Raw genomic sequence first — 27894 nt, forward strand, 5'->3', positions numbered from 1 at the left:
CCCTCTTCTCAGCTGTTTCTCTTTCCCTCTTTCTTTCTCCCCTTCTTTCCTCCAGTCAAGTCTGTCCCGTATTCAGCAAGTGAAAATAAAATAAACAATAAAAGGTGAATCAAATGGACCATTACGGCAAGGCTGGGATGGTCAGTTTGGTAAAGTAAATCCGTTGGGCATCTTTCTTTGCCTTTAGACAACAATTCTGATGGCAAAAGAGCCAAACGGGACAGGCAAAAAAAAAAAAAAAAAAAAAAAAAAAAAATTTCCTAAATTGCAAAATAAAATTATGTTCATCCACACATACATAACCAAAGAGGGGCAAATTACAAATTACTACTACCAGACCTCATAAATAGTCACATAGTCGACTCTTTCTACAGAGGTTACCTTAACATCTTTGCACATCTTTAATTTCAACCATTGGTATCCCAAAAGCACCAAAGGAGTTGAGGACTCTGTTGTAAGGGTTTCAGCAGAGGCAGTAAGCGTCATTACTTAAAAATGACATAAGGATGAAACTCAGTGGGAAGCCGAGATGACAGCGAGAAGCATGTTTATGCAAAGTTTCTAGTCTGTCCCATGGACTGATATATAAGGAGACTCAACATTTTGTTCTATATAACAGAGGGCATAAGAAAATGATACACCCAATAATTTTCTCTTGTTACTATACTGGATGTTTTATGTGTCATTAGGCCAATTATAAATAAAGGATATGCATTGACAGAATATGTTGCAGCTCTAAAACCATGGGTCCACTTTATTTCACCTTTTTCTGAATATCTTCAGCTCATGAAACGGCTGTTATGAGTTTCCATCACTAGTGGATGATCTTCCAGTACTTGATGGATTGGTTTAAAAGTTCAGTTTGAATTTATGATCACTTTGATGATCTACTGACTTTCCCCCCTATAGTCTGAGTAAATTTTCAACAACTACCAGATAGATTGCCATGGATAAGTGACAAGAGTGCCTATCAAAATCTGTGACCAATTAGCCTCAGCATTACTCTTTGCTTGTGATAAATGTGCTGGTGGCACATAGAAAAAATGACAACCGTGGTATTAGTTATAACTACATGACTTAACATCATCATTGATGTTAACGTTTAGCTTGTGTAGCTGGTCTAAAGTTCCTGACAGAGCTACACTTTTTTATTAAAATATTCTTGGCCGAGCACAATTAGGAAATACGGAATGAATGAATGCTCTTCTAAACTCTTGTTTTTTGTTTTTTTTTTAAACAAACTGTATTTAAGAGCTGAGTCAATTAAACACTGGAAAATTTCCCATGGGATTTGAGGGTGGGTGCGGGACCTCAGTATGGCCCTGTGGAGCAGACCTTTTGATGTACATCCTTCTCCTTAAAAAGAGAAAATACAAAAAAGAGAAAAAAATAAAAATAAAAAAATAACATGAAGTTCGTTTCAACGTAACATTTAACAAATGTAGCGACAGTCACAAAAACATCTAAACGTGTCCTTATTTATATCATAACCATACCTTGTGCCTCTATCAAGGGGGCTGCTAATGACAAAAGAAATCTCCATAGGCTCCGTTAAGCCATCACATTTCAAAACTCCCGCAACTGCTGCTGAAAACTGCGCCAAAACAGTTTTACAGGAACTCGTCCCATCAAAATAAAAGCTTCTACACCCGAACAGGAAGTTGGTAGTAGAAAACAGCAATGAGTGCCAAAATAAGGTGCAAGGAAAGGCATTCAGGGTTATTTACATATATATATAATTTTGGCACCAGGAATCTGAATTTGAGTATTTTTCTGTACCACATAATGACATAAAATCTAATAAAATACAAATAATGACTGATTTGATGAGCAAAAAGCAATGAGAAAACTCAGAAAAAAATTTGTTACTGCAGCTACAACTCGTGCATCTTGTTAAAGGATGGAAAGGCAAACAGAAACTATAATACACCGGGCCGTATTTATCTGAAATCCAGAGCAGGGAAAGCATTTTCTAGAGATACCACAGAAAAAAAATACTCAAAAGAAGTTTTGATGAAATATTTATTTAAACTTTGAGAAAGGATAATTAACTCCAATAAACAATAAAATAAAAGAACAGGAGCATACTGAACTAGAACCTTCATGAAATGTAAGAATGTCAGGTTTTCCCTGAAACAATTTTAACAGTGCTTCCTGGTGGGCCATGATGGTACTGCATGTGGGCTGCAGTAATAACAACAGAAATGCAGCTTTACATTATTTAGGAGCAGGTCAAGTTGCATATTTATAAAAATACATTTATTCAAATAAAAAGTGAATTACAACCAACATAGAACATGATTAGTTTACTCAGAACGTACTGCTCTTTTACTGACGTTTGTGTCCCAGTGGCAGCTGAGTCACACTTTAGCCTTAATGCTAAGTATGAATGGGCAGCATTATCAATTTATAACCAACAACCTTTGTTGCTTCTGTTTTACGAATAAAAGTCTCAACAAATAAATCACTCTTGTGTTTTGATTGATAAAGAATTACAATGTTTCTGGGTTGTTGTTTTTTTAAGTGAGCTTCTCCCTTCACTTTGAGAATGGCTTTTCACTCAGGTGTCGCAGTAATTTGACTTCTGGTCAGTGTGAGCTCTACCACCAACACGCTGCTATGACTCACAGCTGTCCCACATGAAACCTTAACCAGTGTGAATTTTCATGTGTTTCTTTAATTGTATCATCTGAATGAATCTTTTCCCACAGATGCTACAACAATGCGGTTTCTCACCTGTGTGAATTCTCACATGTCGCTCCATACCCGACTTCTCTCTGAATTTTTTACCACAAATAGCACAAGAATACGGTTTCTCCCCCGTGTGAATTCTTACATGACGTTCCAAATCAGATTTCTGACCAAATCTTTTCCCACAAACGGTACAAGAATACAGCTTCTCACCTGTGTGAACTCTCAGATGTGTAATCAGATGGGATCTATAGGGAAACATTTTTCCACAGGTGTTGCATTGCACAGAATTTTTCCTTGTATGAGTTTTACTCTGACTGTCTGACACAAGAGTGTCGTCTAGACTTTTACCATGATCTGTTCTCTTCTCCAGCTCTGCTTCAGGAGAGCTGAGAGGAAGGTACTGCTCACTGTTTGGTTCTGGTTCACTGTGGTCACTTTGCTCATAAGTTAGAGTCACCATGAAGGTATCAGCCTCCTGCTTCAGTCCAAGCTGCTCTCCCTCCTGACTGCTGCACAGTTCCTCCTGTTCCTCTTTAATCTGTGGAGGCTCTGGGTCCTCCTGTTCCTCTTTAATCTGGAAAAAGATTAAACTGGAGTTCATCTCCTGGTTACAGACCTGCTGCTCATCCACACTCTCATTTTCCACACAGTCGTGTAGTTGTGGGAGGTCTTCAGGAACTAAAACAAACAGAAAAAAAACAAACAAACAAGGTCACTCATGTAATTATACAAAAACTACAAAGCTCAGCATAACTGGTGCCACAGTAAGGTCCCAGTCATGCTCAAGAAATATATGAATGTATAATATTTTCATCACACGAGGCACCCCGGTGGCACCCTCAGATGCTAGGGGGGGGGGGGGGGGATTTACAGGTACTGATGAGCAGAAAATATATACATATTTTCAATGCTTAAAATTAAAAGTTTCAGGGCTCAAATGTGTAAATGTCACATCAGAAATAAAGAGCACATAGCTTATATATATTAGTATATAAATATATAAATTTGTGAATATACAAGCTTAATAGGGTTCTGCTGACACTGCTCTTGTCATATTTGCAGCATTTATGTTGGGTTTTGGTGTCAGGAAGCAGAAAGACTGTCTGAACAGGGAAAGTTAATAACCACCGTCACAATAGAGCTCAACAGTGAAGCTCAAAGTGAAAATCGCATTCAGGGATTTTGATTATGAGCATAATGTTGTGACCATATAAGTAGACTTGCTAAAGGCTACGACACTGTGAAACGATGGTATGTGCTACGTGATATCAAGCATGTTTGAACAAAAAAGCCTTTGTGGAAAAGAACAAAGCTACCTACGATCGCAAACTGAAACAGTGATGTCTCGATTGGTAAAATTTACAGTTACCACATTTTGTTAATGTCAAAGCTCCTCACTGTGAACAAAAACGTCAAAGTAAACTGCAGGTTGACTGCCATGAAAACGTTTCTAACAACCCTTATCAGAAACTTAAACATGAACCTGTTAAAGAAGGTAACAAGGTTGCTGAAAGTGGCTGAAGCTAAAATAGCCAGAGCCAGTCACAAGCCAGTAGCCTCAGTATAAGCAAAGGATCAAGGAGGAAAGTTACGGAGATGATGAAAAAAATTACCAAAATTTTTTCTTATATTTGCTGAAGTCAGGGTTATACGGTGAGGTGCTGATGCAATGACCTGAGCACCCCCCAATTGCTCATCTTAACCTAAAGGAGGTGGAACACTTAACTGTTTCTACCCTAACAAACCTCTTATTAGAATGTTCCTGATTCCTGAAAGTTCTCTAAGGACATATCTGATAAACATTTTAAATTCCTAAATACAGCTTAGACATTTATTCAGCTGTGTGAAAACCAAGGAGGAACCCACCCAAGGGAAGTTTTATTTTAACTAATCTAATCTAATAACTTTAATCTCAGCCAAACCGATTTACTCACGAACAAATAAAACTGAAAAAAGCCAACCAATAACATTTTTAGGTTATCTTTTTTTTTTTTTTTTTTTAATAAATAGGACAGGGGGAATGAATGAGAGAGAGGGGGAGAGGAAGAAAGAAAACCAAAGGGGAGAAGAGACGGTGAGAAGGGGGGGAAGAGAGACAAAAAAAAAAAAAAAAAACTCCTGGGTCACCTGTATGGAGAAAAAACAAACAAACAAACAAACAAACAAAAACAAACAGAGGAGACAGCAAACAACAAAGAGCAACATAATAATAGAGAAAACAAAGCACCATCACAATAAACTAGCTAGTCATAGATATCAGTATTTACTAAGTAATAAACGATATTGTGCAGCACGCAAGATAGACAGCGCACAGTGTGCTTTGAGGCAGCAGCCAAGAAAGCTTTAGTCCGCGTCTGTGAATACCCATGTGTGCATACCTGTGTGGATCAGCATGCTTGCATTCCAAAGGTTTCTCCATGTAATGATCTGCTAGGGAGTGTGGGGGGGCCACAGCCCCGTCCTCCAGGGTGTGAAGCGGGTATGGAGGAGATCAAAACTCCAGACATCCAGAGGCCCCCAGAACACAAGAGACCATGGAAGACCAACAGAGGGGCAGCCGCGCCACTGTCCCAGTAAGAGCTGAGGAGAGTCCCAGATGAGGGCTCGCCCAGCAGCCGCGGAGCAGAAGTCAGGGGGAGTTGCAGTGACGCGCCCGTGAGCTCCGCCGGCCCCCAGCTGCGCCTGAGTGACCGAGCCCTAGGCCGAGAGGCCGGGGGCACCCCACCTCCAAAGGGGCCCGAGCGAGCCCCAGGCCCCAGGCCCCGACAAGCGGCCGCCAAGGAGTGAGCCAGTGTGTACCCGGACGCCCACCCCCAGACACAAAGAACCACCAACACACCGACACCTGAGGGAGTCCGCCACCGGCAGGGGAAGTGGTGGTGGGTGGAGATAGGCCTCCAAACCTTGGAGGGCCTGAGGTGTCCCCAGAGAGGTGGCGTCTGATACCCAACCTGACATATAGACACAGACATACAGGCACACACATATACAAACATCCATTCCCACCCTCATGCTCTCATATGCACTCACTCCACACTCAACCAACGTGGAGACAGACATAAAGAGACGCTGTACACACAATCACACTCCCCAAGCGTACTCTACAAACCGGGTCTAGGTACCCTTGCCCCTGGAGGGGGGAATTGCACCCAGACCCAGGTGGTGTTACCCTTTTCCCTGCGGTGGGGAGAGGCAGACCACCCCGACTCCGCAGCAGCAGGGAGGCCCCACACCCCAGACCGCAGTCGGACGGCCAACTCCTCCTACTAGCCCTCCCGCTCCAGCAGGCCGCAGAGAATGGGGGTGGGAGAAGACTCCAAACCTCCCTCCACCCGCTCATTGTAGTGTTGATGCATATGTGTTCTAAGGTGCAATTAAAACCCAGGAGGGCATGGAGCTACCTGCCAAGGAGCAGCAGGTAAGCGCATAGTCCCTCCTGCTAACCCTCAATGACTAAGTGTATTTAAAATTGAGAGGTGGGCAACGACGTCAGGGGTGAGGTATACACCCTGATGGTGATTTGGACTCCGTGATTGTGCCCACCCCCAAGATCCTATATGTATGTGTAATGAGAGTGTGAATAATGTGAATGTCTAAGTTGTGGGATAAAATTGAGGCAGAGGCAGCCAGAAGGGGACGGGGGGGGGGGGTTAGCCTCCTCTGCACCCTGGTGACATACCCCCACTCCAAGGCCCTACATGTGTGGGTGGTTGTGGAGGAGCGGGAAGAGGGAGGCAGCTGGAGATGGGGAGGGAAGGAAGGGAGGGGCAGGTAACCCCTCCCTGGGGCCAGCTCCCCCGCTGACCCCAGTAGGCACTCCCACCCTTTTTTAGGTTATCTAAGTGACATATATATCATGATTAACCTGGGTAGTGAAATGATGTGCCGTGAATTTGCTATTCTCGCCGGCTCTATTGACCATCAAGCTCCCGGCTAACTATCGAGCTGGTGGATAACAGACGTCTCTGAAAACGTCGGAGCACTTCTGCAAATATGTGATATCTTGATAAACCAAGCAGATATTTGAAGTTTACACAGCAACAATCACAGCTGAAAATATGTTAAAAGTTTATTTGTGACCCAAAAAGAGCATTAAGAGAAATATTAAAACTTGGCTGGGCTGCGCTATGAATTCTGGGATATGGTGGGCCACGAAGGACACACCCGTACCATCCTTCAAATTCGGGGAAAAGGAGGACGCATTTGTCGGCTGCATTCGGAACAGTCTACAAAGTTGGACAGCCTTTGTCGCGTCACTGTGACGTAAACGGCCTACAATTGCGGCCTCAGAAGGACGCAGCCCATGAATTTGGACACTCCATATGTATCTCCCATTATTTCTTTCTCCTTCTGTTCTTCACATGCCTCCTCCACCACTGGTCTCTTTTGTCTCTCATCTACACCTCAAACCTCATCGCCTGAACTTTAGTCAAGGGTATAACACACACAAAGGTGCATGAACATGCTTATTTATTTATGATATTGTTGCAATTAGGAATTTTCAACATGCAACTTTCCCTCCAATAAACAGTTTAATTACATTCTCACATCACAGAGAGTTCAATCACCAAGTGTCCAAGTGTTCCCTGACTCATTTACTCCTTTTACAAAGTTTTATAATCTCCTCCAAAGTAAATAGTTGGAAATGTCCACAATCAGCATTATGAGGTAAACAGTGACCTGATAGCCTAAACTCGATAAACTACATAAATGCCAGACACAGTGTTTGAGTTGACTGGGGAGGTAAAAACTATCACCTATGAGTTTTTTAAGTGTTTGCATTATTTAAATATATTAAAATATAGTGTGAACAAAAACATTTGTATACACAATCAATAGCAGAAACATGCTCCCTGGAACCAGACCTGGGTAGGGAGTAGGGCTGGGCCATATTATACCGTTCACAGTAATACCGGTACAATGTTATATAGAATATGGGTAAAACGCGCATGTGGAGCGCCTTTGACTTCATACGCACATGGCCGGAAAAGCATGGCGGCAAGGGAAGATGAGAAGGGGGAAAGTGGATCGTTGAGTGAAATGGATGAATTGGTTTGTAAAAATGGTGCAACTTCAGTGGTGTGGAACTAGTTTGGTGTTTGTCTATCAGATAGCCACCAAAGCACAATTTTTTGGTAGAACATGCAAAAAGGCCATTGTTATTACCATATTTATGGGACTATAAGGTGCTCGTAAAAGCCTTAAATTTTCTCAAAAATCGACAGTGCACCTTATAATCCAGTGTGCAGTGAGCTTTAATGCACACAAAAAAACAGCTGCTTGTTTAAGTGAAAATAAATTGATGGGTTTTTTTGCGCTAGTAAAGTTGTGAAGTTGTATTCTGTATTTTGTCTCGCATCAATTATATTGTCAGTTATATCGTTATTGCAAATTTTCAAATATATATCGTGATAAAGGGGTGGCAAATTCCAGGCCTCGAGGGCCGGTGTCCTGCAGGTTTTAGATGTGTCCTTCATCCATCACAGCTGATTTAAACGGCTAAACTACCTTTCCAATATTTCTTGAAGTTCTCCAGAAGCCCAGTAATGAACTAATCATTTGATTCAGGTGTGTTGACCCAGGGTGTTATCTAAAACCTGCAGGACATCAGCTCTCGAGGCCTGGAGTTTGCCAAACCTGCCATACCCTAGCTAGTTAGAGCCCGAAGAAGATAGATGGGCTCACTCCTGTAGTCCCATCTCCTAGGGCAGGGGTGTCAAACTCCAGTTCTGGAGGGCCAGCATCCTGCTTGTTTTTGAGATATCCTGGCCCTACCTGCTGCCAATTACCTGGATCAGGTGTGCTTTGACATTAAGAAGCTTCAAGGGGCGATCGTGGCTCAAGAGTTGGGAGTTCGCCTTGTAATCGGAAGGTTGCTGGTTCGAGCCCCAGCTTGGACAGTCTCGGTCGTTGTGTCCTTGGGCAAGACACTTCACCCGTTGCCTACTGGTGGTCAGAGGGCCCGGTGGTGCCAGTGTCCAGCAGCCTCGCCTCTGTCAGTGCACCCCAGGGTGGCTGTGGCTACAATGTAGCTTGCCATCACCAGTGTGTGAATGTGTGTGTGAATGGGTGGATGACTGGTTGTGTAAAGCGCTTTTCTAAGGACTAGAAAAGCGCTATACAAATACAAATACAGGCCATTTACCAGTTAGTAGGAAAACAAGCAGGACAGCAGCCCTCGAGGCCTGGAGTTTGACACCTTTGGCCTATGAGTTAGAGCCAATGTGTGTCAGGCGGTGGTCTGACACAATCCTCAGCTATCAAGTGGTGAAGGAGCCTGAGCTAGTGAATGAAGCTGAAAGATACCAAAAGCAAAAGGGTCTAGACTGACCAGACCCCTCGTTAGAGATAAGGTAAGAAGCTGATAGTAGAGTCAATACTGCCCCACATTGAAATTGCCAGTTGAGGAAGTTCAGGCACCTGAAAAGCTCTTAGGTGACTCCTGGGCTCCCAGAAAAGGTTTTTCAACCATGTCACCAGAAAAGATACCCAGGTTCAAGACATGCTGAAGAGATTATATCTCTCAGCTACGTTGTTAGCTGGGAAGAGGGAGGTACAGACTTCCTTGCTTAAGCTGCTGTCCTGCAACTCGGTCCTGGATAAGCAGAAGAAAATGGTTGTAGTTCAAGAGGTGGGAATGATTGACACTTAGCAGCAACCACGTTGACCAAAAGTTTATAAACGCACCACAGTGGAATGATTTTTTCCCAGTAGGCTGGTATGTAAATTATCTTTATTTCAGCATGCAGCATACCTGTCATAGTAAGTTTAGAGCACTTGGTGCTGATAAGTGTCTTTAAATGGAGCTGCAATGCCTTTCAGTGGTTTCACTGAATTTGCCAATACAACAAGTTGCAAACAGCCGTTCATACAAAATATGTCTGTGTTAATATAATCTACATGCAGTGTTACAAAAACAATGTCTTGATCAAAGGTAAATATATGTAATGAACCCTGGTGATCAGACTTGTAATTGTGTAATTCTGTAATGTAGTTCCCATGTAATGGTTTTCTTGATATGCCTCTGACCCGTTTGAATGGATGCCTTCACCTTCTGTAAGTTACACTGTGTTGGTCAGTCAGCTTGACAGGCAGGTACATAAAATTGCATAAAATAAGAAAATGTGCTTCCATCAGTTCACCAGCTGCTCACATGGATCCCAACAATAACACAACTCATTTAACAGAATCAACAGACAGATGCAATTTACAGGATGTTAAAGTGGTGATGTGCATACAATCAGCCTGACAATGTAAACACAACAAAAAAGATTCTCAGGGAAGCAGAATGGTTTCCATTTTCATCATGAATAACGTGATGATTTAATTGACAGACGGTTTGTCACTCAGGTGTGTCAGCGTGTAAACCAGTGCACTGACTATCTAAACTTGAGTGGGGGTGCAGTGATTGTTAGGGAAATGATTAATCATAGTTAGTCTTTTACTACAAACTAACTGCACATTTGACCTGACAGGCGGGTCAGTCTGTCTCTACAGTAACATCATGGCCTTTGGTCACATGTCTGCCTGCAGTGTTTCCACAAACATCTCTTCATGTTTGTGGAAACACTGAATTGTCCTACATCTGCTCAGCCTTTGAAGTAAACTCAGGTCTGTTTGAATTTAGTCAGTAAGTATAAATAAATAAATAACAGCGAATAGTTTCTTAGTTCTAACTCACTAATCTACAGGCTGAGCTGGTGGCTATACTGGCCAACAACTGAAATCCTGTTATTTGATTATTAGCATTATATTTTTTAATCTTACTGACTATTTATGTCGTAGTGTTTACGTCTGAACACGGGTCTTTTTAAACTCCAATTTTCGTCCGGAGTTTTGTCGAAATGCTGACAAACAACAGTAAACCTGGAACACCCAGTTTAACTTCTTCTAGTAAAGTCAGTCACACTGAAGAATCTGAGCTTGAACAGCACAGAGATAAAAACATGTCCATACCTGTGATGTGTGAGTTTCTGTCGGGTTTCCGGCTGATATCCAGCAGTCTGTGCTGACGGTTGATCTCCTCCTCATACTGGACGATGGTTTTTTGAACCTCTGAGAAGATTTCTTCACAAACAGCAGTTAGTCTCTCCTTGATGAACTCTCTCAGATACTGAGCTGAACTCATCGCTGCTTCCGCTGAGGCTGGACGGATCGATACAAGCATCGATGAAGCGATACAGACGTTGGGATCAGATCCACACTGACGTGACGGTTTGTGTCTCGCCTTTAATTTCGATCCGCTTCGTCAAACAGCAGCCATGTCTGTGCACCCCGCTCTTGGCTCCTCCCCTGCTCTGCAGTGGTTTTCTCCAGTCACGTGAGGAATGTTTTTTCTCCTGCAAAACTTTATTCATATCACAGAAAACAGGATAAACAGGTTCGTACGAATGTGCAACATGCTGAAAAACAGTTCCTTCAACTTGTTATTGATACAGTATGGATCACAGGTCCTCCTGCTGACTTTGGTAACATTATGAGGACACGTTTAGGTGCAGCATTAAAAACCTCAGTTGATACTTCTAGTTGTATGAATATTTTGTATTTGTCCACAAATTCTTTGTATGATAACAAAAACATTTCGATAAAGCAACTCTATCGTGATTCATTTATCAAAGCATATATGATAACAGTCTTATTTTTTACTTGAACACTATTCATTTACATAATTATGTTTGTTTTAATCCAAGGCTTAGATTGTTCTTTCTATTTTTCTCCTCTCTGTGTCAGTGGGATAACTGTACATGTACTCTTATCTCTGCGTGAGTGCAGCACAGCACACAGCAGCACAGACAGTATACAAGGAAAACAAACTGTGTGGCATTGTACAACAGAACAAGAATTGATAATCCAGTTTTGTTTTGTGACCTCTCTTCAGTGATGTGAAAGTAAAGATTGTGTTACTAAATTAAGCTAAGCTAAGATGCTGAAATTAACATTTCCTTAGTACCGAAATTAAACATGATTGAGCAACTAAGAATCATATTTCATCAGGGAGCTGTTTTGAACAAAAAAGATTTTGTTCAGTATTTTGAGGGTTTGGGCAACAAAGGATGTTCATGAACATGAACTTTGTTTTTCTAAGTTGTTGCACTTTAAAGCATCAGACAGTTTCAGTTTCTAATCTGCAACATTAGTGCTGCTTTCTCCGGGAAGAAGAAGCTGGTGAGCTAAACAGCTGTGCCTCAGCGCGCAGGACAGCAGCACTGAGGCTAAAGACTGTGTATCCATGGAAAAATGGAGATATCACACTTGCAGCTTAGGAAGCAATTTTGCTGGCGGGGAAGCAGGTGGAGCTTTACGGCATCTCCAAGGAACCCCCAGAGCTAAATGATGAGCAGGGGAGGTTAAGCAGGAGAAACAGAGGTGAAGACAAGCAGACGACCCGATGAGGAATGAGGAGCGGGGGGGCGGGGTCATCAAATTCAATTTCCTTGTTTTCACGAAATCCAGACTCAATTTCACGGCAAGCACTTGAGAGCTCCAGATACCCCTGACTGGCATATGGCATGGTAGTAAATACATCATAGTGCAGGACCCACACATGCAGGGCCTTGGAGTGGGGGTATGTCACCAGGGTGCAGAGGAGGCTACCCCCCCGGTCCCCTTCTGGCTGCCTCTGCCTCAATTTTATCCCACAACTTAGACATTCACATTAGTCACACTCTCATTACACATACATATAGGATCTTGGGGGTGGGCACGATACATGGAATCCAAATTACCATCAGGGTGTACACCTCACCCCTGGCATCGTTGCCCACCTCTCAATTTTAAATACACGTAGACATTGAGGGCCAGCAGGAGGGACCATGCGCTTACCTGCTGCTCTCTGGCAGGTAGCTCCATGCCCTCCTGGGTTTTAAATGCACCTTAGAACACACATGCATCAACACTACAATGAGCGGGTGGAGGGAGGTTTGGAGTCTTCTCTCACCCCCATTCTCTGCGACCTGCTGGAGCAGGGGGGCTAGGACTAGGAGGAGGAGTTGGCCGTCCGACTGCGGTCTGGAGGGTGGGGCCTCCCTGCTGCTGCGGAGTCGGTGCGGTCTGCCTCTCCCCACCGCAGGGAAAAGGGTAACACCACCTGGGTCTGGGTGCAATTCCCCCCTCCAGGGGCAAGGGTACCTAGACCCGGTTTGTAGAGTACGCTTGGGGAGTGTGATCGTGTGTACAGCGTCTCTTTATGTCTGTCTCCACGTTGGTTGAGTGTGGAGTGAGTGCATATGAGAGCATGAGGGTGGGAATGGATGTTTGTGTCTGTGTGTGCCTGTATGTCTGTGTCTATATGTCAGGTTGGGTATCAGACGCCACCTCTCTGGGGACACCTCAGGCCCTCCAAGGTTTGGAGGCCTATCTCCCCCTACCACCACTTCCCCTGCCAGTGGCGGACTCCCTCAGACATCGGTGCGTTGGTGGTTCTTTGTGTCCGGGGGTGGGCGTCCAGGTACACACCGGCTCACTCCTTGATGGCCGCTTATCGGGGCCTGGAGCCTGGGGCTCGCTCGGGCCACTTCGGAGGTGGGGTGCCCCCGGCCTCTCGGCCTGGGGCTCGGTCACTCAGGCACGGCTGGCTGCCGGCGGAGCTCACGGGCGCGTCACTGCAACTCCCCCTGGCTTCTGCTCCGCGGCTGCTGAGTGAGCCCTCATCTGGGACTCTCCTCAGCTCTTTCTGGGACAGTGGCTCGGCTGCCCCTCTGTTGGTCTTCCTTGGTCTCTTGTGTTCTGGGGGCCTCTGGATGTCTGGAGTTTTGATCTCCTCCATACCTGCTTCATGCCCTGGAGGACGGGGCTGTGGCCCCCCCACACCCTCTAGCAGATTATTACATGAAGGAACCTTTTAAAAACAAGCGCGTCCATGCTCACAGGTGTACACACGGGTGATCACACCCACAAACTACACCCTTTTTGGCTCCTACCTCAAAGCACACTGTGTTCTGTTGATCTTATGTGCTGCACAATAATGTTTAATATTTAGTATTTACTGTCATATTCCCATATATCATTGTGATGTTGTTTATTCTATTACTCTTGTTCTCTTCTGCTTGCTTTCTTTTTTCTTTCTCAGCAGGTGATCCAGGTGATCGATATATGCATTTTTTTTTCTGCCCATTCTGTTGGTTTTTGTCTTTTGCCCTTCTCCCCCGTCCCTCTTCTCAGCTGTTTCTCTTTCCCTCTTTCTTTCTCCCCTTCTTTCCCCCAGTCAAGTCTGTCCCGTATTCAGCAAGTGAAAATAAAATAAACAATAAAAGGTGAATCAAATGGACCATTACGGCAAGGCTGGGATGGTCAGTTTGGTAAAGTAAATCCGTTGGGCATCTTTCTTTGCCTTTAGACAACAATTCTGATGGCAAAAGAGCCAAACGGGACAGGCCAAAAAAAAAAAAAAAAAAGGCATGGTAGTAAATACATCATAGTTACCTCGGGTGTTTTTGTGTCTAATTAACAGTAACAGTAGGATTGTAAACCATGTTGGATTAGCAGCAGCTGTTATTAAATGTTGTAGCTTTAGTCTTTTGTAGAAACATGTTTCCTTGGCTCAGCTTTCGATAATGGTACAGCAGCTCTATGTGATCAGCACTTCATAGCTCTTACCAAAATGTTACCTTGGGGATCTCAGACAATCTGTGGATCAGTTTTCAATAGAACTGTTTCCTCATGTTAATGTCTGTGGTACGTTTTTTAGTTAAGGTATTTAGCACATCTTTTTAAACTGTGGGAGAAGGTAAACTCTACAGAGAGGCTCCAGCTGAGCGTGAAGTTTGAACCAGAGCCTTTGTGCAGCAAGACCACATCAATAACCACGTCACAAACACAATCTTCTTGTTTCTCACTAAAGGGCAGCTACACTAAAACTTTATTATAAAACATTGCTACATATTGGGGTAAACTTTAAATTAAATGGAACAAATTTTGTTTAGAAAGAATTTCTTTCAGACTGTTGAAATAAATTCATACTCAAATAAAAACTAGAACACTTCAGTTCTGGACATGTTAGCAAACCTGTTAGTTATCCAAACCTGCATGCCCTGTGTGAAAAAAGTGATTGCCTCCTAAACCTAATAAGTGGTTGGGCCACCCTTAAAGGCATCTACTGCAATCAAGCGTTTGTGATAACTGTCAATGAGTCTTTTACAGCACTGTGGAAGAATCTTGGTCTACTCATCTTTGCAGAATTCTTGTGCTTAAGCCACATTGGAAGGTTTATGAGCATGACCCCAATTACTTTGCTCTCATTTGTTCCTGAATTTCCTTGGATCACAGCGAGACATGTGGCTTTTAAGAATCTCACGGTCTACTTGTCTTTGTCAAGCAGGTCCTATTTAAGTGATTTCTTGATTAAGAACAAGTGTGGCAGTATTCAGGCCTGGATGCAGCTAGAGAAATAGAACTAAACTTTCCAAAGATGTGGTACACCAAGGTTAATTTATGTTATAATGGTGGGTGGGGTCAAGCAGCAATAATTAACACATTAATGTAGAAACTGCATTTAGTGTTTACTTGTGTTATCTTTATTATTTAAATGTAGTTGATGATCTGAAACATTTAAGTGTGACAAAATTAAAAGAAAAAAAAAAAACAGCAAGGGGGCAAACACCATTTCAGCTCATAGCAGCTCCATATGATATGCCTATATCCATCATGCACCTGAAAGCACAAGCCAGTGTCATGAAACTTATATCTGTCCCTTGCTGCAACCCGGCCCTCGAGGACTGGAGCTTGACACCCCTGTTCTAGAGTCCAAGCGCATTCCCAAAGAAGAAAAGCTTTTAAATCACTCCAAGTTATTTGCATATAATTTCAGATTGGTGCAACTTTCTTATTGCAAAATAACAAAAATGTCTTCAGAAAGTCTAAATCTAGTGTTCTAATTAGCTGCGCTGTAAACATGAGTGAAACCATCATCAGAGAGCCTCCACTATTTTCCGTGGTTCAGCCATCCAGTCGATTTCTTCCAGGTAATTTAATCAGGATACCAGTTACTTGGGAGTTACTTAGAAATAGAGCAAACCTCATTCCAGGCTTTTAATTGACCCTTCCCACCACTGGATTCCTGGTTAGTCAGTGCTGCTTATACCAAGTACAATGCCCCGAGACATGATTATCCAAAGAGTCAAAACATCACTTTCTATATTTATATTAAACATCAGAAACAAACTTATGTTAAATAAGAAAGATGTGCTGCGTTCATATTAGAGGTTTCATCTCAGAAAAAAAAAATACTCAAAAGATGTTTGAATCAAGTTTTTATTTAAACTTTAAGACAACATAAACACTAATAAACAACAGAACTAAACAATGAACCATCAGAGCAAAACAACTTTAACCTTCATCAAATCTAGGATCAGGATTTTCCTGATACAATAATAAAATAAATAATATAAACTGAATAAACAATACTGAGAGGATATAACTGCTTTAAGTCATATCTGCATTCTTAGCAGCAGTGTTCAAGTTGATTGTTTGCTATTATCATTTAAAAACAGCAAAAACTCAAAAGGTTGAAGGTTTACTGAACAGGCACATGATTCGTGTCTCACAGTGACTCCAAAATAATTTCCTGTCTTTGAACAATTAAAAAAATTAAAAACTGTCAACGTGTTTCTCAATCAATCATAAGACAATTATGTGATAGTTTTTCCATAATTATTGATCAGAAAAAAATACATGTTAATTAATTAACATGCTGGGAAGTAATACGGACTCATCAATTATAATTTGAAGCCCATTTTAGAAAAATGCCCGAAACAAGAGATTGTACAAATATTGAACTGTTTGACTTGTACAATTATCATCTGCCTGTAAAGGCTGCCCAGTTAAATTTAATGCTATGATTCTTTTTCCACATCTTTCACACTGTGGCAACCGAATCAGCCAGTACAGTAGCATTACTGTAAAATTTAGGAAGGATATAATATAATATGCTTTTTTTAAATACATTTTTCCTTATTAAAACTGTACTTTAGATGTGTAAATGGCCTTGGCCTTAAATCAGTTACATGATTTGGAAATTCAGCAGTAAAGGTGTAAACACAAGGAGAGTTATTAATAATTGTAGGTTACCAAAATGTAGACACATTTGGTCTGCTCTCTGCTAGAGTTAAAGACCCACAGATTTTGAATACTTTGCCACTGAAAAATAAAAATATTAGTCACTAAATTTTAAATGCAAAGGTAAAGTTATGTCTTTAGTCGACAGACACACCAGTGCCTCCAAACAAGCTCGCGGAATTAAAATTATGAAGTAGCAAGATGCAGTCTCACTGAATCTGTCTCAATTTGAGTTGACAGTGAAGACTAAAAACTACCAGTTTTAACATTGTGTTGATAGGGAGGGTTTTCTAAGCACGGCGCATGCCCTTGTGATCGGGGGCAAAAAAACAAAGTATTGGTTGAACAATTCACCACATCAGGACCTCCCCAACATTGGACACTTTCAAAGCTCGTCTAAAAACCCATTTTTATTCCTTGGCTTTTAAATCAGAATGAGTTTGTACTCTTACTCAAATCTAATTTTTTGAGAGAACGAGGGCCTCTGTAAAGAGGGCGCAGAAACCCGATAAATTAATTAAAACATAATAATTAATCAACAATAATAATTATTGCAAATTATAAATAATTAATACATTTTTGAATATACAATAATTATTCTAAAAAAATAAAATAAAAAGTATCTTTATGCCGCCAAAACCTGTGATATGGTATTCTCTCTCTTTTTTTTTTTTAGATTATAATTCTAATTATTTTTGCTATAAAGACACAATTTCCTACTTTTCCCCTATTGCGGGGGTCCCGGGACGTAACTCCTGTGACAACTGAGAGAATGCTGTAGTCTAAAAGACCCGTTTTTATTGTTTTTCGCCACTGACACGCTCAGCACAAGCTGTGCTGACACAAACCAAAATGCTGCAAAAAATAGAAAAAAAAATCAGTTTTTAGCCAAAGAACACAAATGGACTGATGTAGAAACAGAAGATGTCTATCAGCTTTTTGGTCTCTGGATTTACATATCGCTGCCAAGACTAAGACTACACAATCATGGAGACACAATCATGCCTTGTCTGTGCCCCTTCCATCAATGACATATAGACAAGAGACAGGTCCAGAGCCATATTTTGGAACATCCACCTCACTGATCCTGAGTAGGTGGTAAAAAATTATGAAATCCTCTGTGGCAGCCAGCTTATTAACACCCGAGGAGGGAACTGGCAGTTGATGAAAGGATGGTGGCACCTAAAGCAAAGCCTGGCATGACACAATACATGACGGACAAACCAACTAAATGAGGGATGAAAGGTTTTACATTGGCCGAATCAACCTTTAGATTCATCACATACACTGTTAAGACTTTAAAAGCAAGTGATGCTGTCTTATGCCTTATGATGTGGTGATGAACCTTTTTCAGCTGTTGCTTAGCACAGGATGCCATGTTTACATGGACAGTTGTTTTGTACCAGTCCCAAATGTTCCTGGATCTGACCAGCACAAGATGTGGTGCATGTAGTATCTACACAGGGAATGCCTGGGAGGGAGGGAAAATACTCTCAACAAAAAAATGCGAATTAGGATCTGTGAGATGGATCAGAGATGACCCACTTGATATTGTGAAGTGGATGGACACGTGGGAGGTGAGAGGGGCTGACCACCATCCACCTGTATGTCCAGGGTGAAGAGAAAGGTGGAGGATGCAGATGGACACTGGGCTGTGAGAGGGGCTGACATACTAGACCAGTTCATTCAGTATTAGTCCACCCACAGCAAGACTGCTGCAGGTACGGGACTGTGCTCTTACACTTCCTGGAGATTGAGACAAGAAAAGCATTCATCTTGCACCGTGAGGCGATCAGTGCCATGCAGGTGCTGCCCATGGCACACAAAGAATTTGTGGCGGAGCTGGTGTGTCAGCATGGAGACAGGCATTCCTCACAGCAGAAGAGCTGAGAAGATTGTGTTCCCATTGTCACAGACAACGATGCCGTCCAAAAAGGCACTAAAGGCAAACGCTTATTTATACACCGTCTCGAGGTGGACAGCAAGAGGAGTGACACACCCCGGAAATATCAGGACTGTGATGTGCCCCTCTGTCTTGTGGTGGACAGGAACTGTTTTTGTAGAGGCATCTTATTGTGACACCTGATTGTTTTATTATGAATATTGTTGTTATTGCTGTTTTTTAAGGGTTTGATTTTATACTTTTTTATATTAACTGGTGCATTAGTTACTTGCCAAATTGCCCATAGGTGTGAATAATTGACCATCTATGTTTTAGCTCAGGAGCTGACCTGTCCAGAGCATACCCATATCAGCCTACGTCAGCTGTGATAGGCTTTGAAATGCAGAAATCTTAATGTATCATCCTTAAATAAAAAACATTTATTTTTACTGCTCTGCTCTACACAAAAAATACTGACTTCTTCACTCAAGTGTTGCAGTCATTAAACTTCTGGTCAGTGTGAGCTTTATGACCAACAGACTACTACTACTACTCACAGCTATCTTATCTAAGCACGAAACTTCAAGTAGTATGAATTTTCATGTGCCTACTTAAGTGTGGCTTTTGAACAAAGCTTTTGCCACAGATGCTACAAGAATGTGGTTTCTCTCCCGTGTGAAGTTTTACGTGAGTTTGCAGTGTTGATTTATGACTAAATTTTCTCCCACACGTGCTACACGAATACGGCTTCTCACCTGTGTGACTTCTTACATGCGTTTTCATTCCTGATTTCTGAATGAATCTTTTCCCACAAGTACTACAAGAATACCGCTTCTCACCTGTGTGGACTCTCCTGTGAGCTATGATCCCTGACAGGTCAGTAAATCTTTTCCCACAAGTGTTACAACAATGTGGCCTTTCACCTGTGTGAATTCTTAGATGGCGCTGCAACTCTGGTTTCAGACCGAAACTTTTCCCACATGTGCTACAAGTAAATGGCTTCTCACCTGTGTGTGTTCTCAAATGACGCTTCAAATTTGATTTCTGAATGAATCCTTTGCCACAAGTGGTGCAACAATGTGGTTTCTCACCTGTATGAACTCTTAAATGTGCAGTCAGATTAGATGTATGTAAGGTTTTCCCACAGATTTCACATTGTACATACTTTTTCACTTTGTCAGATTTACTTTGACTCTCTGACACAGTGGTGTTGTCCAAGCTCTGACTGTGTTTCCTCTTCTTCAGCTCTGCATTTTTACTTGATTCTGAGTCCACATGCTTTTCTTCATGATCTTGGCTCTCTGCTTCAGGAGAGCTGTGAAAAAGGAGCTGCTCTTTGTTTGACTCTGGTTCACTGTGGTCACTTTCCTCATAAGATCGAGTCACCATGAAGATATCAGTCTCTTGCTTCAGTTCAACCTGCTCTCCCTCCTGACTGCTGCGGAGTTCCTCCTGTTCTTCTTTAATATGTGAAGGCGCTGGATCCTCCTGGTCCAGACTGGAGTTCTTCTCCTGGTTACAGACCTGCTGGTCTGTGAGAACTTCCTTCTCACAAATGTGTTGGTGTCGGAGGTCTGAAGAGACAAATTGGGAGAAATGATAGAAAAAAAACAACAACAACCCAAACATCTGAGGAACATATTCTGATTTGAGCCCTTGTCTCTTGATAGTAGTCACTTCTGTGTCATTTTAAATCTCAGTAACCTTCTGCTCTTAACTCTTAGGCCTGTGTCTTGGTTAAAGACAAAGGAAGAGGAGTGGGTGAGGCATTGTTAGAGAAGAAAAGGCAGAAACATGAAGGTTAGAGTACAGGCTAACCTTATCTTGACCTCACTGGTACTTTACTTTCAGTGTCATCTCTGCAAACCAACACAGTTTGTCACCATGGAAGATGTCTGCTCCACCTCTGCTGTAGTTGTCACGCCTCAAGAGTCTGTGCATGGACCTCTTCTTTTCACCATCTATGCCCTTTCTTCATTACCACCTACTCAGCTGGACTTGGCACGGTTCACCACACACGCATACTTGGTTATAATGGAAAATCGATCAATTTGAGTTGAGTCGTGGCGTATCGTGCAGAGTCGATTTGAATAGGCATTAATGGAAAAGGGGCTTATATGTACCCCCTGCTCAGATTTCCCACCACCATGGTCTCTGCTTCCATTTCTATGCTGAAGATACACAACTTACCCTCACAATCACATGCCATCTAACCCCCCCCAATATAAACAGTAATAAAACAGTGCTCCTGTTTGTGGCCCCCAAAGTCTCACTCAAAAATCCTTCACTGCCCCGACCCTCAATACCTGTGCGACCTGCTGAAGCCAAACGCACAGTCTCAGACACTATGGTGCTCTGCCTTGCATCTGCGTTCTGTCCCTCGCGTTAACCTCTAGTGACAGAGCCTTCTGTGTGGCAGCCCCGACCCTCTGAAACGCTCTCCCATCTTAGTTTTGCAAAACCTCATCACTGGACTCTTAAGAAACGTAAAACTGACCTCTTCAACAAAGCCTTTCAAACTCTAGCATTTTTGTATGTTTATAAATTGATTTATTTAAACTCCTTTGTACCGTGCCCCTGGGTTTCTTGAAAGGCGCTATACAAATAAGTTTTGTTATTATCATTGTTAAATATAGGGATGTGACTCCCCCATTCCTTATTTTCCTACTGGCCCCTTTGCTTTTCTGTAGAAACGAGAAATCGACTGGTATTTATTTCAGGAACAAGGGCCGCGTGCAGGGTTGTAGTAACTACAGTTAATAAGCCAGATATGCGAAACGTTAGCAGAAGTTAGGTTAAGGAGAGAGGTGATGATGAGCAAGCAGTAGTATGACTTCATGTTGCTTATTACAGTTGGACCTTCAATTCTTCCTGTGCCTCTAAAAAGACAAAAAAAATAACTTTAAGCTCTGATTAGGATCCTACGTGAGTCATATTCATTGTCATTAAGCCCATCACAGTTTTACATACCCTTTCTGTGCAAGTTTATCTCAGGTTTCCAGATGGTCCCCAGCAGTCTGAGCTGCTCTTCATCAGTCCAGACGATAATGCCTTCAGTCTGCTTCAGTCCAAGCTGCTCTCCCTCCTGACTGCTGCAGAGCTCCTCCTGTCCCTCTTTAATCTGTGGAGGGTCTGGGTCCTCCTGGTCCAGACTGGAGTTCCTCTGCTGGTTACAGACCTGCTCCTCATCCAGACCCTCCTCTTCCTCACAGTCATGCTGTTGTGGGAGGCCTTGAGAAAACAAAGAAACACAGGAACAATAATCGAGAAGGTGTTGATACAAAAAAAAAAAACCACACACACAACACTATTTTACAAAAGCATGAATCAAAACCTGAATAAATGGTGATCATTTACACACAAATGTTTTAGAGACAGTGAGCTCAGATTGTGGCGTGACTGGTGTCACAGTGAGATGTTGATCGTGTTAAATAAACTACATAAATATAAAATATTTTCATCAGCTGAGGCGCTCCCTGGTGGCACCCTCACATGCCTTGATGCACTGCAGCTTTTTGCAGGAATGTTTTCCACATTTGAAATGATCTGGTGTAAATTTTTAGAGCACAATATGCTTACAGTTAGGGCTGGGCTATATCATACCGTTCACGGTAATACCGGTGTAATTTTGGGCAACGATAGGAAAATGACATATCGCGATAGAATATGGTAAAACGCGCACGCGCAGTGCCTTTGTTTACATACGCACATGGTGGCGACGCAGAATGAGAAGAAAATGAGAAGAGCGAAAGCGGATCGTTGAATGAAACGGATGAACCAGAACTGGTTTGTAAAAATGCTGCAACTTCATTGGTGTGGAACTGGTTTAGCTTTCGTCCGTCAGACACACAACAAACCACTATTTTTGGTAGAGCGTGCTAGCGGGCCGTCGTTATTACCATGTTGTTTGGAAAATACAGCACACTTAAAATCAATCCTTTGATTTTTCTAAAAATCGACAGTGCCCCTTATAATCCCGTGTGCCTTATGTATGAATTCTGGTTGTGTTTACTGACCTCGAAACGATTTTATGTACACGGCACTCGAAAATCTGTCAAATGTTTTAGTGCGACTTTGCTAAGCTACGAAGCCGCACCACTTGATGGATTGTTGGAGTATTACGGCTATCGTAGGCAGGAGCCTCGCGGAGTGATACGTACTGTGCTGCATTTTGTGTGTGTGTGTGTGTGTGTGTGTGTATAACCTCTTTTTAAGTTTTGTGGATATTATACATGGTTATGGTCATAATATGTCAGCCCATTTCACTGGAAATGCCTTTTGGTTAAACTGTCAGCAAGGAATTTGCATTTCCACTGTTACGTTTTTATATAACTTTAATGCACATAAAAACAGCTGCTTGTTCAAGTGAAAATACATTGATGGGTTTTTTTGCACTAATAAAGTTGTGGAGTTGTAAAGTATTTTGTCTAGTGTCAATTATATTGTCAGTTATATCGTTATCGCAAATTTTCAAATGTATATCGTGATAAATGTTTTTGGTCATATCACCCTGCTCTACTTACAGTCTACAAAAATCACAAGTCCAAAAAGGCTAGGCAGCGCCTGTACCACCTACGACAACTGAGGAAGTCCGGGGTCTCTCCGGGGCTCCTCAGGACTTTCTATACAGGCGCTGCGTAGAGCATCCTCACACAGAACATCACATCATGGTAATGGGAACAGCTGTATTAAGGACCAAAAAGCTCTTCAGAGAGTGATCCGTACAGCAGAACGCTGCTGCAGGACTGCTCTCCCCTCCCTGCAGGACTAGAGCAGCTCAAATACTGAAGGAGTCGTTCCGCTCCAGCAATAAACTGTTCCAGCTTCTGCAATCAGGCAGAAGGTTCTGCACCATGCGGACAAGAACAGAGAGGCTCAAGAGGAGCTTCTACCCTCAGGCCATCTGTGTGTTAACTCAGCCCCCCCCAATCAACCATAACGAACTGAGAAAGGACTCACATATTCCCATTTCATGCCTGATCCTTCTGACTTCATTGCGGCACAAGCCACTTTAACACCCCACTCACACAATGTACATTCCCAAATTTTGAACTGTAAATTTCCAGATTGTTTTATTCTAACTTAATGTACATAATTCACTCACTTATCACACGTAATGTCCTCTTTGTATATATCTACTTACTTACTGTATATATTGTTTTTTGTCTCTCTATTTTGCACAGTTGAGGAGCGTATCAGGTCACATTTCACTGTGTGTTAAACTGGTACAACTATGTACGTGACAAATAAAGTGATCTTGAATCTGATATTAAGCTTGTTTTATTCCATTTCATTTTACTTTTTAAAGCCTTTTATTAATGATTATCATAGAAAAGAACCAGCCTACCCTAAACAGAAACAGTGATGTCTCTTATTGGTGGATGTAGCAGTGACCATGGACCCGCACCAGTCCAACATAGCCCGTCACTGGACACTGACCCACAGCACTGCTAAATACCCACTTTAACTTCTTCTAGTAAAATCAGTCACGCTGAAGAATCTGAGCTTGAACAGCACAGAGTTAAAAACATGTCCATACCTATGATGTGTGAGTTTCTGTCGGGTTTCCGGCTGATATCCAGCAGTCTGTGCTGACGGTTGATCTCCTCCTCATACTGGACGATGGTTTTTTGAACCTCTGAGAAGATTTCTTCACAAACAGCAGTTAGTCTCTCCTTGATGAACTCTCTCAGATACTGAGCTGAACTCATCGCTGCTTCAACTCAGGCTGGGCGGATCGATACAAGCATTGATAGAAGCGATACCGACAGTGGTATTGGTACCAAATCCGCACTAATGTGACGGGATCAGTACTTTAATTTGTGTCTCTCCTTTAAGTTCAGTCCACTTCATCAAACAGCAGCCATGGCCACACACCCACAGCACCTCTCGTTCTTCACAGCTTAATGGCATTTGGCAAACAGATCCATTATCGTCACCTGTGCGGACAGGAGTAAAGCAGGGAAATCAGGTACACACTTCCTGTGTGGCTCTCCCTGACAAATTCTTCTAGCAAATTACTGCATCCAAGATAAAAATCACAGTGCTTCACTCATGATATGATGTGATATATGTGCAATGTATATGTTCTGTCATCTTTAAATCACGTCCTCACAGTGAAACTTTTGTCATTCTTATTTAATCCAATAAAACAGAAACAAGTAATCTGAGCTGCTTTGATACTTACAGCATCTCAGAACAAAACCATCTCCGTGGTGGGGAGGTCTAACCTCATAGCTAATTTATCCACTGTACATCTTACTTTGCTCATAAAACTTAATAACAGCAGCCAAGCCGTTGCCGTTACATTTCTCCCTGTAATATGCGTTTTAAACCAGCACTATTTTCCCTGTTTTCTTTTCTTTTTTCTATTTCAGGTACTCCCCATACCCCCACAGACGCTCTTTTGTTGTCAGGCAGCAGACTGTGGAGTTCATTAACGCTTATTTGACTGAGTCGTGTGTCTTTATCTTGCTGAACCACATCCCTGCAAACACTCATCAGAGAGCCGTTTCTCAGTATTTTAGCACTCTTCATCTCTCTACAGGCGTATTTATCGCTGTTGTAGCTGAATCCGGTTCCACTCACCGATCGACGACCGTCTGGAGACGATTTTATGATCACTTTAAATCCGTCCTCGTGTCTCGTTGTCACGGTTACACTGCGCTCACTGTCCGTTTCCTCCACCTTACAGGTTTACTTTCACTCTGCTTGTCGTTTTTCGCCTGTTTTAACGTATTTCCGCTCTCCCGCCATCTACTTCTGTTCGCATTTCACTTCCTGATACGTCACTTCTCTCCTGCCATTCACAACCAGCTGGCCAAACCCTGGTCGGCCCCGCCCCCTCCACTTCAGCTCTACTGTGGTCACTTGGAAGAGCTAAGTTTCTTTGTCTACTCTAAAACTATTTCTGTATTTTATTTCTCTAAACTATTTTATATCGCACAGAGACAGCGTTAACATCTAAATGTGCATCAGATGTGCAACATGTTGAAAGACACGGAACAACTGACGGAAAAAGTGTGGACTTTATACCAGTTTTTAAATTGTGTTGATAGGCCACGTAAAACCAGAGTTATGATAAAAAATATATGCAATGTTTGGTTTTCATCCTGAATACTATTGTTGTTTATATTTACTGTGGGAAGAAACGGGAAAAACAGCGTCTTATAAGGAAAACGCTCGAAAGCCTGTGAGCAAAACCCCAAAAAACCCCACCCTTTCCGAAGGGTGGGGTTTTTTGTATGTACAATGTCGACCAGTCAAAAAAATGATATGGCAACATGACATTTAGTTGTTTAGGAAGGGGGACGTGAGGGGCGGGGTTAGGGGTGACAGTGTTTTGAGATGTGACAGATTTGCGACGTTTAGCGCAAATCTTGTGTAGTCAGTGTGTAGTGTAGCCAATAGTTTTGTTGTGTGTGTCAGAACAATGAGGCGACTGCTGAATGTTACAGGAGTGATACATGTGCTGTTGTCAGGCCTGCAGGTATCAGGCTGTTCTCCTTTATCTTATAGTGGACAGAATCTTTTTTTTTTTTGCAGTGGCACAAATAATTTTTGTGGCATCAAATTTGATGCATAACAGCTGATTGTTCTGTAAATAGTTTGAAATGTTTATTTAAAAAAATGCCTTGGCTGCATTTTTATGTAAACAGCAGCAAAAAAACCCCTCAGTTCGACCTCCTTGGCTGTAATTGGTCCAGCCCAGAATCGATCATGACCAACTGCCCAATCCACCACCATTCATTTATACCGTTAAAAAAAGAAAAGAAATTAAACCCCATCGGCCTATAAAAACGAAAAATGATGGCCAGTCCAACCCTGGTTGTGGCTAAGCAGCTCACAACAGCTTTGGACAAATGAAGCATTCTTGATGTTTGTCGTTTCAGTGTGGCTTTCGTAGATTTCAAAAACTTTGCCTAAATGTCTGCGGGTGGTTTCAAACGCTGCAGCAAGGCCCCTGACCAAATCTTCTAAGTACTTGCATGTGACACCATTGCTAATACAGCTACATTGAATTCAGAGTCCATTTTAAGATTCTAGTTCTGACTTTTAAAGCTGTTAATGCACAAGCATCATTTTATATCATTGACCTTCTATCCCTAGCTGGTCCCTGAGGTCATGTGATCAGGGCCTACTTGTTATACAGCATACTAGGCTGAGAACTAAGGGAGACAGAGCTTTGATTGTGATTGTTTTCTTGCTTTTGCTGCAGATGTAAGGACACGTATTGGGAATTTACTCAAATATATAATGAATAAAGATAAACATTTCCTTACCTTTGTGGCAAATAGCCTCATTTATTGTGTCCATTGTGACTGTTTAGTTGTTGGCTCAACGGAAAATCCAGCAAATGATGCTACAAGAGGGTTCAAGGCCAGGAACGTTTATCATAACAGTCACTGAATCGAAGGACCAAAGATCCTTCAGAAGCCAAAAACTGATTGGCCTACCAATGTAATGGAAAGCTCCTTAGAACCAGATGACCCTGAAGTCAAAGGTGAGTCCACAGTAAATGTTACTAAAGTACAAGCCTTTTCTGATGCTATGTGTTGATTGATAGCGTACTTCTCAGAGTGGAAGAGGCTCGAGGTTGCTGTTGCTTGGTTCCTTAAAATGAAAACAATCCTTTGTGGAATAGGATGTAAAAAAAAAAAAAGGAAACGGTCATCCTAAGTCAAATAATCGTACCTGTAAAAGATGTACAAAAGAAAAGGTAACGATAACACAAATGTGTGGTCTATCCACAGAAGATCTTCTGGAAGTTGAGCTCGCCCTTATCCGATAATGCCAGCGACAAAGATTTGGAGAAGAGATTGCTACGTCGTTAAGTGGAAGCAATAAATCCTTAAGCTGACATGATAAGTACGGCTGGAGTTACTGGACTTTCTCAGTACCACAAGTCTCATACATAACAGAGGCATCAGATTTCCCTGCCCTCCTTGGGATGTCTAGAGGTAAGAATCAAGTGCACCCAAAGGAACTTTGCATCAGTGGCCATATGCTTACCATGCAGAGCAGATATTCGGAGCTGCTGCAGAGCATTGCAGTTGTAACTTGTTGTTTTATGTGATTAAGTTGTGCGTTAATGAATCTGTAATTGTTGTTCCTTTGGTAAATTAATTGCCGTGATTGGCCTTACTGAGGTAGATTAACTTTTTTATTTAAAGGTTGCATGTTAGTGCAGAATAAACAGGTTAGTTTGCTGCACTGTGATGGATTTCATGCTCAGAGTTCGGTTACATTAAGTGTAGCAGAGATGA

General features: G+C 42.2%; 1 protein-coding gene across 1 annotated transcript; it reads right to left on the bottom strand.

Moving 5' to 3' along the window:
* Positions 1 to 1942: 1942 nt before the first annotated feature.
* LOC146579358 (uncharacterized) lies at positions 1943 to 25417 on the bottom strand. The gene is made up of 6 exons (XM_085267946.1): positions 25217 to 25417; positions 24168 to 24567; positions 21599 to 21859; positions 19218 to 20202; positions 10651 to 10937; positions 1943 to 3372 (listed from the first exon to the last, which is right to left on the bottom strand). The coding sequence occupies exons 2-6, from the start codon at positions 24337 to 24339 to the stop codon at positions 2648 to 2650; spliced, it is 2430 nt and encodes an 809-aa protein (XP_085124072.1). The 5' UTR covers positions 24340 to 24567; positions 25217 to 25417; the 3' UTR covers positions 1943 to 2647.
* Positions 25418 to 27894: the final 2477 nt, after the last annotated feature.

The sequence above is a fragment of the Mchenga conophoros genome, linkage group LG3 (assembly GCF_057382185.1).
Source record: "Mchenga conophoros isolate Kocher_MC1m ecotype Shallow Benthic linkage group LG3, M_conophoros_male_GT1.1, whole genome shotgun sequence".
Lineage (NCBI taxonomy): Eukaryota > Metazoa > Chordata > Actinopteri > Cichliformes > Cichlidae > Mchenga > Mchenga conophoros.

Bases quoted from the DNA above. Each gene is read 5' to 3' on its own strand.
- LOC146579358 (XM_085267946.1), bottom strand. From the start codon at position 24,339: ATGAGTTCAGCTCAGTATCTGAGAGAGTTCATCAAGGAGAGACTAACT. The intron at 10,938-19,217 runs TACTTGAAGTTT...TGTTTGACGAAG, and splicing joins AGGCACATGAAAATTCATAC to CGGATCGAAATTAAAGGCGA. The intron at 3,373-10,650 runs GTATGGACATGT...TGTTTGTTTTAG, and splicing joins CAGAAACTCACACATCACAG to TTCCTGAAGACCTCCCACAA.